A 17992-nucleotide genomic window follows, 5' to 3' on the forward strand; every position below is an offset into this window, starting at 1 on the left:
CCGCCATAGTTCCTCACTGCTGCGCTGCCTAACTACTCATTGGACCTCCACTGTGGCAGTTTTGATAAAGATCTGTCTTGCAGGTACATACATCCATTTTTGTGACCTCTCCCTTCAACATAGGTGGCTGGGCTCACTCAGTTTGATACCTGTTCACCATCCTTTGTCAGTTCCATGCAGGTCTGCCATCTCTAGGTTCTGGGGCTGTTTGGTTTGTTTTCAAATAAATAGTGAGGGCTTCCCTGGTGGTGCAGTGGTTAAGAATCCACCTGCCAATGCAGGGCATACGGGTTTGATCCCTGGCCTGGGAAGATCCCACATGCTGCGGAGCACCTAAGCCCGTGTGCCACAACTACTGAGCCTGCGCTCTAGAGCCCGTGCTCTGCAATAAGAGAAGCCACGACAATGAGAAGTCCGCGCACTGCAACAAAGAGTAGCCCCCGCTCACTACAGATAGAGAAAGCCCATGCACAGCAATGAAGACCCAATACAGCCAAAAATAAAAACAAATAAATAAATAAATTTACAAATAAATAAATAGTGAGCAGAAGATAATGTGAGTATTCTTGCTACTGTGCTGAAGGCTCATTTGGATGATGTAATGGATATTCCTAAGTAAGAACTAGCTGTGGATGTTAAGAGTTGATCTGAAACCACCATGAAGATCAGCCTACCCTGTGTTACAGAGTTCAGTAGATCAGGGCAGAAGAAGGCCAGGCAGCAGACCAACATATCAGTGGCCTCTATTTCCTGCTTAATTTTCATGAACATATATATTTGAGGAGAAAGTGGGGAGAGTCAGGTAGAGATCTCTTTGAATCTGATGACAGAGGCAAGACCCTAAAAGAATGGAGACAAAAAATGAAGAAAGAACTCTCATTTAGATGACACCTACCCCATACCCTCACAAGCATTTAGATTTGGCGTTAATTTAATAAAGAAAGAAACTGAAGTCCAGAGAGTTCTTTCCAGTTGCTTCATGGCTAATAAGTTATAGCAGTGTTTTTTGTCCACTGACTTCACAAATCAGACCACTGCCACCTTTTGAATATAATTATGACATTTTTGAATTAACCTCAGAAGCCCCCTTCCTTTTTCTCTGATAGTGATGATGGATTTTTACTGCTCAGTCCACCCTTAGACATTGGTGCCCTTTTGGTTGAGAACATATTGGGAGATGTGGGTGGGGCAGACCTAAGAGATTGCCCTGAGAGTACTTGCAGGAGAGGTTGCCAGGTAATTGCTAAAAGGTGGGAAAGTGGGGGTCAGCTGTCTCTAGGAACATCCCAGCCCACAGGTTACCTCAGAGCTGTGGACGCTTGTCTAAGCCTCTAATCCATAACATAGAACCGGGCTTGTTGTCATCCTTCCATGGGACTTTTGCTACCTAGGTCCTCCTCTTGGGAGCCAGGAGGTTTTCCAATGGGCTAGTCCAAGCCCAGATCCAATCATTCTCAAAGATTATTTCACATACTCTCAGGGATGGTAGACCGGAGCAGTGAATTATATCATCTCAGAGACAGACCAGGCTTTGAATCTTAGTTACTATGTGTCTGACTTTCAGCAAGAACTTAACCTGTCTGAGCCTCAGTCTTCCCACCTACAAAATGGGCTTATAATATCTATCCTATAGGGCTATTGTTAGGGCACTGTGCACTGCACAAGTCCAGGGGTGCTATTCACACAGACTCTAGTGGAAATGGCAACATTAGGAGTTGTGTAACAGGGCAATGCTGGTTCTTAGAAGTATTCGATATAAGGACCCCTGTGAAGAATTTAGCATGGTGTCTGGGACAGTGTTTAAGAATGGAGCCTGGTATTTCGGTCTCAGGCAATCAACTCTGATTTGCTGTTGTGCCATTTTGAAACCTCCTTCTAAGAAGGAAAATAGTTCAGGGTACAGAAAACACAACGTGCAAAGACCTGGAGGTAAGAAAGTGTTGTCATGTTCAGGGAGCGGAGAGAATTCCCAGATTCTGGAGCTCAGAGGCCGGATCCTAAAAGGTATAAACGCCCTATTGAGGGGATTTGGGTTTGTCTTCAGGGCAATAGGCAGCCCACGAAGAGTTTTAAGGGGAGTGAGAGAGTCTGATCTGCACTTTAGGAAGTTTGTTTTGGCTGAAACATGAGGAATGGAATGATGAGACTTGGCAGTGGTTTGAAGGGAGTGGTTAATTCTATCAGTTCTGGAGACAGGCGCAGCCTCGAGTCTCTGTCCAGTGTTGGCTCTCTGTGTTCTGTCCTACTCCCTCTGAGCAAATACTTAACCTTTCTGATCCTGACAGGTTACCAAGACGTTTTAAGCTGTAAATCTTCCAAAAGGGTCAGTGCAAATGTTTCTTTCTCCTTTTTAAACTTTAGATCTTTACCGTATCGTTTTATATACCTAGCAGGCATTGGGGGTCATTTATAAATCAGATTTGTTTTTTATAATAGGCAAATACTGGCTTCCTTGTTTCTACTCTTACCCCTATAGTCTATTCTTCACTGAACGAGCAGAGAGATCACTTGAAAAGGAAAATCAGCTCACATCACACTTCTGATCGGAACCTCCCTACGATTCCCATCTCCCTCACAGTCAAAGCCAGCATCTTATAATGTCCTCAGTGGCCCTCGTAATCCATCCCCACTGTGTTCCCAGCTCTTGAGCCCTGCTCCCTTCACTCACTGCCCTCTCAGCACGTTGGTTTCTTCGTGGTTCCCAGACTGTGCAGAGCACAATTCTCATCTGGGTCTTTGCGCTTATCTTGGAATTCTCTTTCTGCAACTATCCACAAAGCTTGGCCCCTTTCTTCCTTCAGGACTTTGCTCAAAGTCCTTTGCACCTTATCAGAGAGGCCTTCTTTAAACCATCCATTATAAAATCATGCATGCCATGTGTGTGCACACACTGACACACACACTAACACACTCACACACTGACACTCATAGACTTCCTGTCCTATTGAAATTGCTCCCTACCCCCCACCACTATAGCACTTTTTACCATCTGACATTTACATTTATTTGTTTGTTTCCTCCCCATTAGAATATAAGGTCCACAAAGATGGAGACTTTAAAAAAAATTCATTGATGAATTCTCAGGACCTAGAAGAGAGCCTAGCATACCCTTTTAGATTTGTCTGGGTGGCTCTCATTAATATGGGGAATAAATTGTGGCATAAGGGAGTTAGAACTGGGTCTGCCACTGCTCTTACAGGATGGTTCAATGTTACCTTGTTTTAAGGAGAAATCCTATAACCCACCCAAGCCCAGTAATGACTGAACAAGTAGACACACTGACCATGAACTTTTGCATATTTTGAAAATACGCTTCTTCTAGTTTTCGACCTTTTACTTAGAATGGAATTCCACCACCGCAGCCCTCCGCTGTGTCTTCTTTAGCATGGGAAAACGATCAAAGCTTATCTCCCAACATTGATGAGCTAAAAACAAGGACTTTAGGTGATGGTGGGCTTGCGGAGGGTGTGCCAGAATGGGCTGGGCCAGAGTGGAGGTTCTCCTGGGCCCAGGTGCAGTTTTCAGTATAAGCCATCAGCCTCAAACATAGGCCAGAGAGTCTAGGTGAATGTGGGCGTGACTCTCAGACAGCCTGAGGCTATGAGCGGGTCTAACTCAGCTCCACTTTTAACTTTGTGTCAGGCCACAGGGCTAAGCTCTGTCTCAGGACCCTGCTTATCCCCGTGTTATCCGATGTCATAACCATAACTGGCTTTCCAGAACAGACCTACCCTGACTTGGAGCAGACCCTTCTTAGCTTCAGCGCCTGCCCCCACCACCTTCACCAGAGCCCTGGAATCAGAGGTGATACAAGGTCACTGAGAGGCACACAGCTTGGTAAGCAAGGCAGAGTGGTGGATGGAGCTACCATGCACCTGAATTCCCCCGCCAGTGATGCTGTTGCCATATCCCTAACTGCTTACTGCCCTTCATCACATGTATACGTTGTGGTCACTGTCATTTTGTCACATGAGCTAATTTAGATGGGATTATTGCCCTTGCAATTTTGGGTCACTTGAATCCTCTATAGAACTAATATGTATTTTAGAATGACCATGGCAAGTCTGACGTCGACACAGAGAAGGAACATTTTATGGCTGGTAACGCTGATTTCACAGCCTGCCAAGCAAGAGTCTTACTTACACACTCCTAGACCTGGACCTGCTTATCTCCCCTTCCTGTGTGGGCAGCCTGTAGATTCTAGAGCGAAATCTGTACACAGATATGAAGAGCAGTGCTTGAGGAACCAGATGCCCGGCTGCTAATGCAACAGGAGACCTGGGCTTGCTGAAAATTAGGAGGAAATGTGCTCTTGTTAAAACGTGCTTTTAAAAACTGTACTTAATGTGTGGAAACATTGCCTTATAGCAGATTTTTTTTTCCTCTCAAGTACAAATGCCATTGAGCTTTGATTGCAAGCAAGCTTGAAGATTTCTCTGCTGCCAAGAGCCATAGGACATGATTTCATGAAATGCAGTGAAAAGTTGTGCTCTAGAATTTAAGATCATCACCAAGCCTTGCGTTGGTAGGATTTTTAGAGTCTGAATTTCATAGCATCACTCTTAACGAGGTGATTTTGGTGATGAAACAGTTTCTGGAAGGTGATTGTACTAACCACAGTTTAAAAGGAAATCTGCCTTAGCAACAAGGAGAAAATTATTCAATGTGTCAAAATTTTTTGTTTTTTCTCATTGGCTGTTAGCATGCATGCATGTGTATTCAACAAGGCAAGGATATAATTGAACATTTCATTCCAGTAAGTCAGCTGTGTACATTGCTCAGTGAATGGGGATTACATGTAGAAAATCCTCAAGTGGAGAGACTGGGCTGTAAACGTTACCAAGGATTGCTTAATCACAGATGGTTTCTTAGAATCATGATTCTCCGTAGATGTTGTGATAGTCAAATATAAACAAATCATTAGTAAAAGTAATAAAAATAAGTAATTAGTCATGCTTTGGATCTGGATCTAATGATGTGATTTTTTTACGCCCCACCCTCCCCCTATCTTATTTTTCCCAGTAGGTTGGGACAGTTGGAACTCTGCCATTGTCCAACATGCTGCGATTCAGTCTCTCACCCACCTTTTCGATGGGATTTCATGTGTTAGTCATGGTGGCTCTCTTGTTTTCCCACGTGGATCATATAAGCGCTGAGACAGAAATGGAAGGAGAAGGCAATGAAACCGGCGAGTGTACTGGCTCCTATTACTGTAAGAAGGGGGTGATTTTACCCATTTGGGAGCCCCAAGACCCTTCCTTTGGGGACAAAATTGCTAGAGCGACTGTGTATTTTGTGGCCATGGTCTACATGTTTCTCGGAGTCTCTATCATTGCCGACCGATTCATGTCCTCTATAGAAGTCATCACGTCTCAAGAAAAAGAAATCACCATAAAGAAACCCAACGGAGAGACCACCAAGACAACTGTGAGGATCTGGAATGAGACGGTGTCCAACCTGACCTTGATGGCCCTGGGATCTTCAGCTCCAGAGATTCTCCTTTCAGTAATTGAGGTGTGTGGCCATAACTTCACTGCAGGAGACCTCGGTCCTAGCACCATTGTGGGGAGTGCCGCATTCAATATGTTCATCATTATTGCACTTTGTGTTTACGTCGTCCCAGATGGGGAGACGAGGAAGATTAAGCATTTGCGTGTGTTCTTTGTGACAGCAGCCTGGAGCATCTTTGCCTATACCTGGCTTTACATCATTTTGTCTGTCATCTCTCCTGGGGTCGTGGAGGTCTGGGAAGGTTTGCTTACTTTCTTCTTCTTTCCCATCTGTGTTGTGTTCGCTTGGGTGGCAGATAGGAGGCTTCTGTTTTACAAGTATGTCTACAAGAGGTACCGGGCTGGCAAGCAGAGGGGAATGATTATTGAACATGAAGGAGACAGGCCATCTTCCAAGACAGAAATTGAGATGGATGGGAAAGTGGTCAATTCCCACGTTGACAGTTTCTTAGATGGTGCCCTAGTTCTGGAAGTCGATGAGAGGGACCAAGATGATGAAGAAGCCAGGCGAGAAATGGCTAGGATTCTGAAGGAACTCAAGCAGAAGCATCCGGAGAAGGAAATAGAGCAATTGATAGAATTAGCCAACTACCAGGTCTTAAGTCAGCAGCAAAAAAGTCGAGCATTTTACCGAATTCAGGCTACCCGCCTGATGACCGGAGCAGGCAACATTTTAAAGAGGCATGCGGCTGACCAAGCCAGGAAGGCTGTCAGCATGCACGAGGTCAACACGGAAGTGGCTGAAAATGACCCCGTCAGTAAGATCTTCTTTGAACAAGGAACATATCAGTGTCTGGAGAACTGTGGTACAGTAGCCCTGACCATTATCCGCAGAGGTGGTGATTTGACCAACACTGTGTTTGTCGACTTCAGAACAGAGGATGGTACAGCCAATGCCGGGTCTGATTACGAATTTACCGAAGGAACTGTGGTCTTTAAGCCTGGTGAGACCCAGAAGGAAATCAGAGTTGGCATCATCGATGACGACATCTTTGAGGAAGATGAGAATTTCCTTGTGCATCTCAGCAACGTCAAAGTATCTTCTGAAGCCTCGGAAGATGGCATCCTGGAAGCCAATCATGTCTCTACACTCGCTTGCCTGGGATCTCCCTCCACTGCCACCGTGACTATTTTTGACGACGACCACGCAGGCATCTTTACTTTTGAGGAACCTGTGACTCACGTGAGTGAGAGCATTGGCATCATGGAGGCGAAAGTATTGAGAACATCTGGAGCACGCGGAAATGTTATCGTCCCCTATAAAACCATTGAAGGGACCGCCAGAGGCGGAGGAGAGGACTTTGAGGACACGTGCGGAGAGCTCGAGTTCCAGAACGATGAAATTGTGTAAGTTCTTTCTTTATACCTATGTGTGTGATTGAGTTGCGTTTGTGGATGTGCGAATGTGTGCTTGTTTTTTAAAAACTAAATGGCAAAGAAAGAATGGAATAGTTACTATACAAGACGACTTTCAAAATATCGAAATATCCTAGCTTCTAGCTCCTAGACCACTGATCAATATACTGTATACCCAGAGATCCTAATTTGATTTTATTTTTACTTTTGTACTTTTACAGTTTTTAAGTACATTTATAGTTTTTAAGTAGATTTATAGAATGAGTCTTCTGACAGAATTTATCCAAGCACTTACAATGGGTTGAAAAATTTGTATTCTATCTTGATCACGTAATATACACACAGAAAGGGAACATTGAAAACCTCCCATTATGTCCTAACTTCATTACTGTGTACAAATTGGGAGAGCCCAAAAAAGAAACATCCTTGAAAAGAATTGCCTGGCTACCAGGGCTGGCTGAAATGATTTCTGCTGCTTTTATCTGACACTGTTTTTGTGATTATATAATGTTTCTGCTTAACTGCTAATGCTTAATTATGACTTAATGACCAATCCTGCCTTTTCAGTTTTATGCCATTGGGGAAAGTCATTTAGCTCTTATTTAGTTCCAGTCTGATTTTACTTTACATGATTAAACAAACCCTTTTACCCTGCTGGTATAAGGATGGGGAGAGAAGTAGGATTCTGTCCAAGCATCCGAGTTGACAGGGAGCAGGTCAGAGAAAAAAAAGTGGGGAACAATTTGCTTTCCCTACTGGCACTTTACAGTGACATCTGCCAACACTGTGACACAGAATGGCGGGTTGTGCGATAATTATTCCAAAGACAGCTGCCGTTTAGAGAGCTTTTCCTCCTTCCTTGCCGAGGGCCAGGGGCATTGCACTTACCAAAAGCAAACCAGAAAATGTGACTCGATGAGCAGTATCCAGACTGGAAGGACGAAAGGAAACTATTTATAATATCTGCAGTGCAAAAATAGGACATTCCAGTGGATAATTATGTTGGTGGAATCATTGGCAACTTAGGAATTTCAGGAGAAACAATATAAAATATAGTTTGTTCTCAAAATAGTTAACTCTTGTGTAAATGGCATGTGATATATCAAATGGGGTGCATTCTCTCCAAGGTGAAATTTCTTCTACAAGAAGTGAAGGGAAAACAAAAACAAAGGGAGCCGGATGGGCAGAGGAAACAGATTTTTCTGAAAGAGTCTTCCAGTATCTATCACCTCTTTGACGTTGTTGTATAGAGATGGACAGTTAGTGTGATATCACAATGAAATCAAGCAAAGAGAGATAATAGCCATCTTCGGATGTGTATGTGGGGAGAGCTTTTGTTGAATATCTATTTTACATTGGTTCTTACGTTGTTAATGTTCCGCTTAGCGAGATGTGTTTTGTCGGGACAAATATTTTACTGAAAGATAGTAATATAATAGCAAATGAATATACTGCACACCCAAGGAAGGATTTTCCCAAAGGCCCGTGTTGAATGTGATCCTGCCCACATTAGCACATAAACTTTATTTCTTTGCTAGGAATTCTTGCTCATTCCATTTTATAATCATTTCAATTATTGAACCCTCTTGTATCTGATATAGTTTTACATGGATTACAAGTGATATTGAATGTTGTTAAAGGAATACTGCATGTTGTTAAATGAACTCACAAGGGTAGCTCTTAAATACGACCAAATTAGTGTTTTGTTTTATTTACTCATTTTACTTAGGGTGTTTGCTCAAGAAAATGTGATCTTGCTTTCTCCTGAGAATACTGGCTCTCTACTTGTTCGAGAGGCAGACTTTCCCACCCAGGACTTCTACCAAAGCATAAATAAATAACTTTCTTTTGGGCGCAGTGTAGTAGAAGATGAAGAAGGGAAAAAAAGAGACAGTGATTTGATGGTATAATTTATTCTGTCAAGCTCCATTTCAAACATTCAGCCTGTGCCATTAAATTGATTTCATTCTTGCTAAGGAAGGAATATTGCCGAATTTCAGCTTTAGACTTTTAGATACCTTGTGAAAGCCGGTAAGAACTGGTGGAATTATCAGCATCTCTGTATATGTGTTCTAGGCATATTCTAGATCAATGGCCATTTCCTAGTTTTATAAAATTCTTCCTATATTTTATTTGCTAAGTTGAAATATGAAATTTTAGCAACGGCAAAACATTTTACTTATAAGTGAAATGAAATTACAGCCCTACATTTTTCTCTTCTTTCTAGAATTTTAATTTTAAGGCGTTTTTATCTTAATGTTGTAGAGTTTTACTACTGACGAGGTTTGTAGATGGTTAATCAGTCTATTGCTTGAATAAATTTATTGCAGTGCCTGGGACTTAGCCTTAGGCTAGGCACCAAGAATTCAGAGAGAATGCTTTTAGAAAAACATAATATTATCAAGATCCCTTACTCTTTCTTGTTATGGATCATTTCTCCTCTGGTAGTTTCCAATGCCAGGTCCACACAGTCAGATCCAAGTGAAAGAGAGTTTGTCATCATGCAGCCTAGTTGAACTATGTAGACACAACTCGATTTATCTTTAAAAATGAATTTATATTTCATCCAATTCGTTACTCTTGAGAGATGACTTTCTCAAAAACCTAAAATACATAGATGGGACTATTGACGCCACTGAGCTTCATTAGATACTTAAAAAAATTTTGTTTGTTTGTTTAATGATGTGCATGAACCCAGAATTTATGATTCTTTCCAGAGCATCATAAAGAGATTCCTGGAAAAGCCTGGCTTTAAAGTATATCTAAGTTTAAGAAGCCATTCACCAAGGTAGAAATAGGGTCCAGTCTGATCAGGGATGGAGATCAAGAGGCAATCAGGTTTACTGATTCATAGGTTTTAAGAACAAGACAGATTCCTAATCTTTGCCTCATATTTAGTGTAGAAGAAGTCTCTTAAGTTTAGAAAATAAACATGTCTGTACCTATTCATTCATATTTTTATGTAAATGAGTTGAATTATTTCAACATGACCTCTTTTAAGATCAAAATCCATATTTGAGGAAAATACCTGTAAGTGGTAAGTGGTGTTTGTAGTCTCTAATAAAATGTATTCTCGGCAAAACATTTGAAAATTACAATGCAAAAACTCATTACATAGATATAATTAACAGTTAGCCCATGCTTTTGTATAAACTCAATCAGTGACAAATACTAAACCCATGCCAGCTGATCTTGACTTTCAACAGGGAATTCTGTCTAATGTTAACAGCTAATAAAAAATAAATGAAGAATATGCTAATTTGATTTGTGATTTGGTAGGTGACATCCACAGATTTGAAGTGCTACTGATGTTTGTTCTTTAATGATGCTAGTTTAGTGGTAATAATTATTACAAAATGTTGTTTGGTTTTTCAAGGTCTAACGTGTTAGCTTGACTGTTCTGGAAAATGTTAAGTTTAATTAACTAGAGTAGATACCAATCAAATTTAATTACTTAGTTATAGCCCAGCAATCATGTCATTTGGGGAAGATTACGCAAAAGATCATGAGCATTTACTGTTATACATTTAAAATTCAAAGTTGGAAAACAAAGAATGTAGGTTGGAAAATTTACATAACATCTTGCTTAGCAAATCATTTTACTGGGAGTTTCTAGCCATAATTTGTTAAGCAATGGATCTGTCCAGAATTAATTTAGCTTTAAAGACTATTACATTTTCAAGTTTGATTGTAACTTCATTAACTCTAGCACATACGATATGCAAGACATCTCAACAAATATAGCTTTTGGATGCAAAATATTGGCATCACTTTTTTGGAAAAATACATAGAAAAGAAATTTTTAATAATATATAGGTTTTATGGAATCATTATTATTATATTCCACGGAAAATAAGTACTTTGGTTTTGCTATTTATATTACTAGTATTCTTTTCTTGCTCTATGGAATCCCAAGGAGTAAAGACCTAGCTATATGAGATAGCAATTCAATTCTGAGAGTAGAACAAATATGTAATACGAGAAGGCAATCAGCTATTAAAAAAATGAAAAAAATATTACGAAAATTTGAAATGATCAGAGCAAGAATAATAATGTGTGTTTGGGGGAATCCAAAATGATGAAAAAAACTAGAGAATGTAGTATTAGACAAGAAAGACTGTTAGCACATATTACCTAGAATCCAACATATTCCAGATTTACTTTGTGGCAGAAGCATTTTATCTGTAACGTTTAGCCTATTAAAGTGACGGAAGCGTGATATTTTACACTGACATAAAGTTTTCCTGTGTAATGTAAGAAATTTGGGTGGAATAATCTTAGGGTTTTAATGGACTTCTGCTTTGGTGGGTTATCTTTTCAGTCTGGAATATTTCTCTCTTCTTAGAAGCGAACCACATGTAGTATCATCTGAAAATCTAAACTATAACTACAAGAAATGTTTTTATAAATGTATATGTTTTCATGCATGCATAACTATTATGAAAAATAAGACAGGGTAAGAGCCAAAAAAAATGACAAGTTCTAATTCACTGCTGGCGGGAGCCTAAATTGATTATGTGCAGAAGGGTTGTTTACCATGTCAATCAGATTGCTGTGTTTGCTGTTGTAACCTCATTTTCCCACTGCTGATTAGAGTCTGGGGTTATGATATAGTTATGTAAAGAAGTTTTATCTTAGCACATGAGGAGATGTCATAGTTTAGACACACTGAAGTGTTTAAAGTATGGATTCTTTTCTGAGTCATCATTCAAGGCTATCACGTAGGGGGCTCTTTGTTTCTCTGGTTCAGGGTTAGAGAAGAATTTATATAACAATCGATCTGCGCATACTTGCTAAGCTCCTGATCTGCGTTCAGCGCTGGGCTAATCATTATGAAGGAAACAGAAGAAATATCCTCCAGATACTCTAAAATGGGAGCTAATGAGATAACATATTTTGTGAAGTACGAACATCATTACAAAGATAAGGTATAAGTGGTAGGAGAAGCCTTAATTTAGGGCAAAATATTTGCATTTGCTGGAAGCATAATTGGATAAAAAAATGTGATGTGCATTTTAAGATGGAATCATAACTTGGTAAACCTGAGTGTGTGGACATTTTCAATAAATAAGATGGTTCTCGATATTAGTGAAAGACTCAGGGACCATTCATTTTCTTTAGTGGGATTTTATTTTTTTAATTGAAGTATAGTTGATTTACAATGTTGTGTTGATTTCTGCTGTATAGCAAAGTGATTCAGTTATGCATATATATATATGCATATATATGCATATATATTATGCATATATATATATATATATATATACATTCTTGTTTATATTCTTTTTCATTATGGTTTATTCCAGGATATTGAATATAATTCCCTGTGCTACACAGTAGGACCTTGTTGCTTATCCATTCTGCATATACTGGTTTGCACCTGCTAACCCCAAACTCCCCCTCCATCCCTCCCCAACAACTCCCTCCCCCTTGGCAACCACGAGTCTGTTCGCTATGTCTGTGAATCTGTTTCAGTTTCGTAGATACGTTCATTCGTGTTATATTTTAGATTGCACATGTAAGTGATATTATATGGTAATTGTCTTTCTCTGACTTACTTCATTTAGTATCATAATCTCTAGGTCCATCCATGTTGCTGCAAATGGCATTATTTCATTTAATGGGATTTTAAGTCATTATGAGGGCATTTAACTTAATCTGAGTATATATCCCTTTAAGCCAATCACAGAAGACCAGTACTGCATGATTCTACTTATATGAGATATCTAAAATAGATAGGAGATATCACTCAGAGAAGCAAAGAGCAGAATTGTGGTTGCCGGCGGAAAGGGAAGGGAAAACGGGGAGTTGTTAACCAACGGGTATAAAGTTTCAGTAATGCAAAACGAGTACGTTCTAGAAGTCTGCCGTACAGCATTGTACCTGTAGTTAACAATATTGTGCTGTACTCTTAAAAATCGGTTAAGAAGGTGGATCTCGTCAAATGTTTTTTACTACAGTAACGTAAAAATTAAAAATTGTTAAATGAAAAAATACCTGTTCTACTTAAAAAAAAAAAAAAGCGTATGTGCTCGCCCCTCTGTATCTCATTGCGTCTTAGAGTTTCTAAGCGAACTTCACAAGATTTCTAGTAAAATGTTGCCAGTATTTTCTTTTGCACTTAGTGAATTAGTCCTTGGTCTCTAGAAATGCTTTTGACTTCCTTTAATCCTATAACAACTGGAGTAGCCCTTAACCCACTCTGCCTCCCCATTCCCTCCATCTTCTCGGTGATACCAGTGTACAACCATCATCTTGGTAGAACCCAGGCAGATGTCACATCAAATTGTGAAGTGGGAAAAGATTTTCTTTGGTTTTCCTTCCTGAGGTCACTGGTAACCCATGGAAGGAGATTTAAACGTGCTTAATTCTTTTGAATGGAGCCACCTTGAGGGTATAACACCTGTACTGGGGTTTTATTTGTTGTTAGCTGTTCTGTCCTTGTTAGCTGAGGTGTAGAAAATTGCCAATGGGTTACAATAGCTTGAGAACCATAGAGGTTTTCCTATAAGGTATCTTGGTCATGTTCTGGCATGGTTACTGAAATCTGCTCACTGGAGATTCATTCTTTGGGATAGGAAAGCTGTTAGGCCCCTGTTACATTGTAAATGCCATGCAACTCTTAAGGGTTATCCTTGCAACAGTAGAATAGAAGTGGCTCTGGGCCAGGTGGCAGGAAAGAAGGAAAGGACAGCCAAATGCAAGGTGGGTCCGTGGCACTAGAGATCTTTATCACTGGCTTGGGTGAGCGAGCTGAGGGGAGTCCTGTGGAAGGTGTCAATGGAACCAACCAGCAGCTAGTGGGGTTTTGCTGCCGGCTTCCCACAATGCCTTGCGCTTTCTGTCCTGGGAGTGGGGAAGTCCAGAAAGTCCTGGAAGGGAAAACAAGCAGTAAACAATATGGGCAGAATTAAAGGAAATCTCCTCCTTTGCTTCCTCTCCTGGCTTGACAGACTGCCTACGTAATACCAGATCTGTTTGCCAAAGGTTGAGCCTTCCAGAGCTCATTCTTTTTACAGGCCTATACAGCAGGCTTGTTGTAAAGCCAGGCGAAATAAACAATGCCTTTTCATTTCCTGCCTTTCTCCCCAGGACCCAGTGCTCTCCATGACATTTTCTTTCCCTCTTACAGTGTCTCTATAGGGTCAGATAGGGGAATAGGCATTGTGTTCTCTGTGACAGTTGAAGATATGCAGGCAAGGGACAAAAACAACCAGAAGCAGAAATCAGGGAAGTTTCACTATGTCTGGTAACTCAGATATTAATGACAAACTTGGAATATTTTATTTCTAGATACAATTTTTAAAGCTTAGGTAAGAGAGATCCTGCGTGCTGGGTACCCTTGAAGCCCTGGGGTGACCCTTGAAACCAAGACCACCTGGCTTTTCCATGTTAGGCTTTCTGAGATAAAAGGTGGACTTAGGAGGAGCTCTCAACTTGGCTTCCATACCCAGGATTGGAGATCTACCTTTGTCCCCTACTAGCTTTGTAACTTTCAGCAAATTACTTGAGCTCTGAGTCAGTTTCCTCACCTGTAAAATGAGGACGATGGTGGTAAAGGTGGTAATGGTATTGGTAATTGTGGTGCTGGTGGTAGTGGTGATAATGGCAGTGATACTGGAGCTGGTGGTGATGGTGGTGGTAGTGGTGTATGTAGGTGATGGTGGTGGTGGTGATGATAATGATACTGGTGGTTGTGGTGGTGGTGGTATTGGAGGTTGTGGTTTTGGATATGGTGGTGGTGATGGTGGTGGTAATGGTGTAGGTGGTGATGATGGTGGTAGTGGTGGGGATGGTGGTGAAGGTGATAGTGGTGATGATAATGATACTGGTGGTTGTGGTGGTGGTGGTATTAGAGGTTGTGGTTTTGGATATGGTGGTGGTAGTGGTGCAGGTGGTGATGATGGTCGTGGTGGTGATAATGGTGGTGTTGGAGGTGGTGGTTTTGGATGTGATGGTAATTTGCGAAGCGACAGTGGTGGCGGAGATGGTACTAAGACATATTGAAAGCCAGGTTTCATGCTGTTTTCCTTACAATATTCATTTGATTTAATCCTCACAACTGTGTTAGTTAGGTGCTATTTTGCAGATGAAGAAATTGAGGCTTAGAGAGTAACTAACTTTCTTTGGGTCACACAGCTAATAGGGGAAGATCTAGAATTTAGCAGTAGGACTGCCTGACTGTAAAGGCTACGTTGCCTCCTCTGGGCTGTTCTCCTCTCCCCTCAAATGGCTTTCATAGGTGAGATGGGGACGAGCAAGCAGGTCATGGTGCTGTGACCCTGACTACATGTGGTCATGCAGTTCCGAAGATGAGAAACTAGAACAGTCATGTATCTTTTCTGGAGTTCTTGAACAGCATTGCCCCCGACACTCCATCAACCTAGAAGAGCCATGATGAACTGCGTTTGAGAAGCAAGAAAAACTCTAAATCCCTCCATGTACCTGACCTGCCCAAATTATTGTCTATTCTCTTCTCTCTCAGAGTATTTATTTCCTCTTTTCCTAAAGAGTAAAGAAACTCTATTAATAGCGTTCTGTCATTGCCTGCACTGGCTCTGTAACGTTTAACTTCTTCATATGGCCGAACGGTGAATGCAGCTTTTCTCCTTTCTTAAAATAGTAGTTTCATGGTCTTTCCTTTTTGTATATTACAAGACAGTGTAAAGTAGTGATGACCCATCTACCAGAGGATGCTTGTTACCTTGCGTCAGCACTGCCACTAAGTTTAAGAAGTTATAATCTCTGACCCTGGAGGTCATTAACAGTAAGAATTCTTGGTTAGGAGGTTTTCCTAGAGGAAGGGACCCACATGGCAGTTCAAAGGATACAGACCTACCCACAGCAAATGGAATTTTCAGCAGCTTTTTCAAAAGTCCAATCCCAAGTCACTCTTGCTTTTGACCTACATTCTTTCTATGGCACAAGAACAGCAACAAAACCACTTCGAACTAGAGTCAGATGACTGTCCAAAGACAACCTGTATACACTTTATACAAACTCAGTATTCAGGTGTGTCTGTAACTCATTTGCTTTCAAGTAAAGTTTTATTTTATTTTTTAAACTTTTGCAGGAGAATTACTGGTCTGTTTGGAGTAAATTCACTGCCGATATGTTTATAAATATAACTAATTTTAACATTTAACATTAAGAAGCCCCCAACTTTTCCCTTTCAAAAGAGAACTTTCCTCTCTCACACACACACACATTTATTATTTACCAAGATAAGGGTGGGAAAGCAAGATTAAGTCCTATTAACATAGAGTTTAATTTTTAGGGCACAATAAAACAAAAACAACTCCCAAAGGACAGCTTTCATCCTAGCACGTTAATAAACGTTGCAATCTTAACTTGACACTGTGTTTAAAATGAGCTATTCTGTTTAATTTGTAGAAAGAGAAGGGGAGAGAATAGAGAGGCGAGGGAGAAAGAGAGAGAGGTGGAGGCAGGGAGAGTAGGAAAAGGGTGGGAATGGACAGAGAAAGAGGGAAGAGGGAAGAAGGAAGGCGGGCAGAGGGACAGAGACAGAGGCAGAGAGTGTACAGCCCTGATTAGATTTCGGCTGTTACTAAAATGAAGTGAAGCCTGGAATTAGTTCAGATTCTTGCTCAAGCAAACAAACGAAAGGCATTTTAAGAGGAAGAAAAGAGACGTGGGATTCACTCAAACTGCTGCTTTATTAAAAATAGACAGCCACTTTGTCCTTGGAGTCAAATGTACACATGCTTGAGGAGCCAGAGGAAGCTGGTGGGATCCAGTAGGGCTGGTACCCACTCCACTTTATGAATACCCTCCTGTGTCAAGTCCCTTGTAAGATGCTGGGACAAGAGTGGTGACCAGGACACGGCCCCTGCCATGGAGAACTCACGTTCTACTTGAGGCGGTAGCTGTACAGATATCCAGTCCTACAGCAACGTGGCTATAGCACAGCCCATCGCCTCTCCGTGCCATCCTGCCTTCCTTGGCCCCATCCTCACAGTGCCTTTTGAGGGGGCTTTTGCCGCTGCTCTTTAGGCTGAGAAGGAAGGACGCTGAGCTGTCAGCAAGGCTGCGGGCAGAAGCAACCACGCCGTGTGCCTGCTCTTCCCCAGAAGAGAGCCACACTGCGCCTCCCGTTCCGCTCCCCCAGATGGCTCTTGTCACCATTTGGCTGCCCTCTCAGATGGAGACCAGAAGAGCAGAGACTGGGAACAGTTCAATTCTGGTTCATTGTTCATAGCCATCGTGAACTCAGAGGGATGTGAAGTAGGGAAAGGTGGCAACATTGGCTTTGAACCTGAGCAGCTGCCTGTCTTCAACTTTGTTTCCTAATCCTGTGCATTACGAGGGGAAGCGGATGTTACTCATGTCTGAGTCTTTTCTCTAAATGGTATGAATTTATTGAGCATAAACAACAAGGCTAATACAGACATTGAAGCCACCTAGCCAGGAATTCAATCAGCTGGGGCTTAATGCCTTCAGGGTCCCAGACTCAGGTAGCTCAGCATCGCAGAGTATCTGGACACGGCGTTGAAGGAGGATGGACAGATTACCAGGGCAAGAAAGTAAACTGCAGGGGTCCTTTCTGAGTTGTTCATAAGGAAAAAGAACTCTATATGGGTGAGTTCTGGCATGGTTTAAGTCGATGTGTTATAGGAAGTGATTCATCTGACCTACACAAAGTCTAATAGGATGGTAGAATATTAAGAGTATTAATATAATATAATACTAATACAATAAATACAAACACAAGTATAGCTATAAATATAAAAGTAGATATAATAAAATAATAATATTAAGTCTTCATTTACCTGACAATATCTAGGGTTAAAATATCCTGCACAAATTAGTTGTTTGAATAACTGAAGCATATTGTATAGTTTGAATTCTTTTAGGAAAGGAACATCTTTCCTAATAGCCCATGACTTCCATAGCCATTGTGAACTATATTCTCTTAAACGGATGTGTTTTTATTTGGTTGTTAATTTAATCATCAGTTCTCACATAGGAAATCCTTGGGATATTTTGAGGTGGATCTGGGTCTTTGGTCTTACAGTAAAGTTTTCCAGTCTTTAAGTCTACTGAGTTTTGAGTCCTTGTTTTATATATATATATATATATATATATATATATATATATATATATAT

The 17992-nt window shown here is 40.9% G+C and overlaps 1 protein-coding gene across 9 annotated transcripts in view; it reads left to right on the forward strand.

Moving 5' to 3' along the window:
* The window catches only part of SLC8A1 (solute carrier family 8 member A1), a 345969-nt gene that overhangs the window by 15218 nt on the left and 312759 nt on the right, over window positions 1–17992 (forward strand). For 6 of the 9 annotated variants that reach the window (XM_033419209.2, XM_033419207.2, XM_049695820.1 and 3 more), the window contains exon 2: window positions 5026–6857. In XM_033419209.2, coding sequence (XP_033275100.1) covers window positions 5059–6857 — 1799 coding nt within the window. In that variant the 5' untranslated portion in view covers window positions 5026–5058. Of the gene's footprint in view, window positions 1–5022; window positions 6858–17992 lie in introns of all 9 variants that reach the window. The other 3 variants (XM_049695818.1, XM_033419206.2, XM_033419208.2) reach the window with 1 other exon arrangement.

The sequence above is a fragment of the Orcinus orca genome, chromosome 13, assembly GCF_937001465.1.
Source record: "Orcinus orca chromosome 13, mOrcOrc1.1, whole genome shotgun sequence".
In the NCBI taxonomy this organism is placed as follows: domain Eukaryota; kingdom Metazoa; phylum Chordata; class Mammalia; order Artiodactyla; family Delphinidae; genus Orcinus; species Orcinus orca.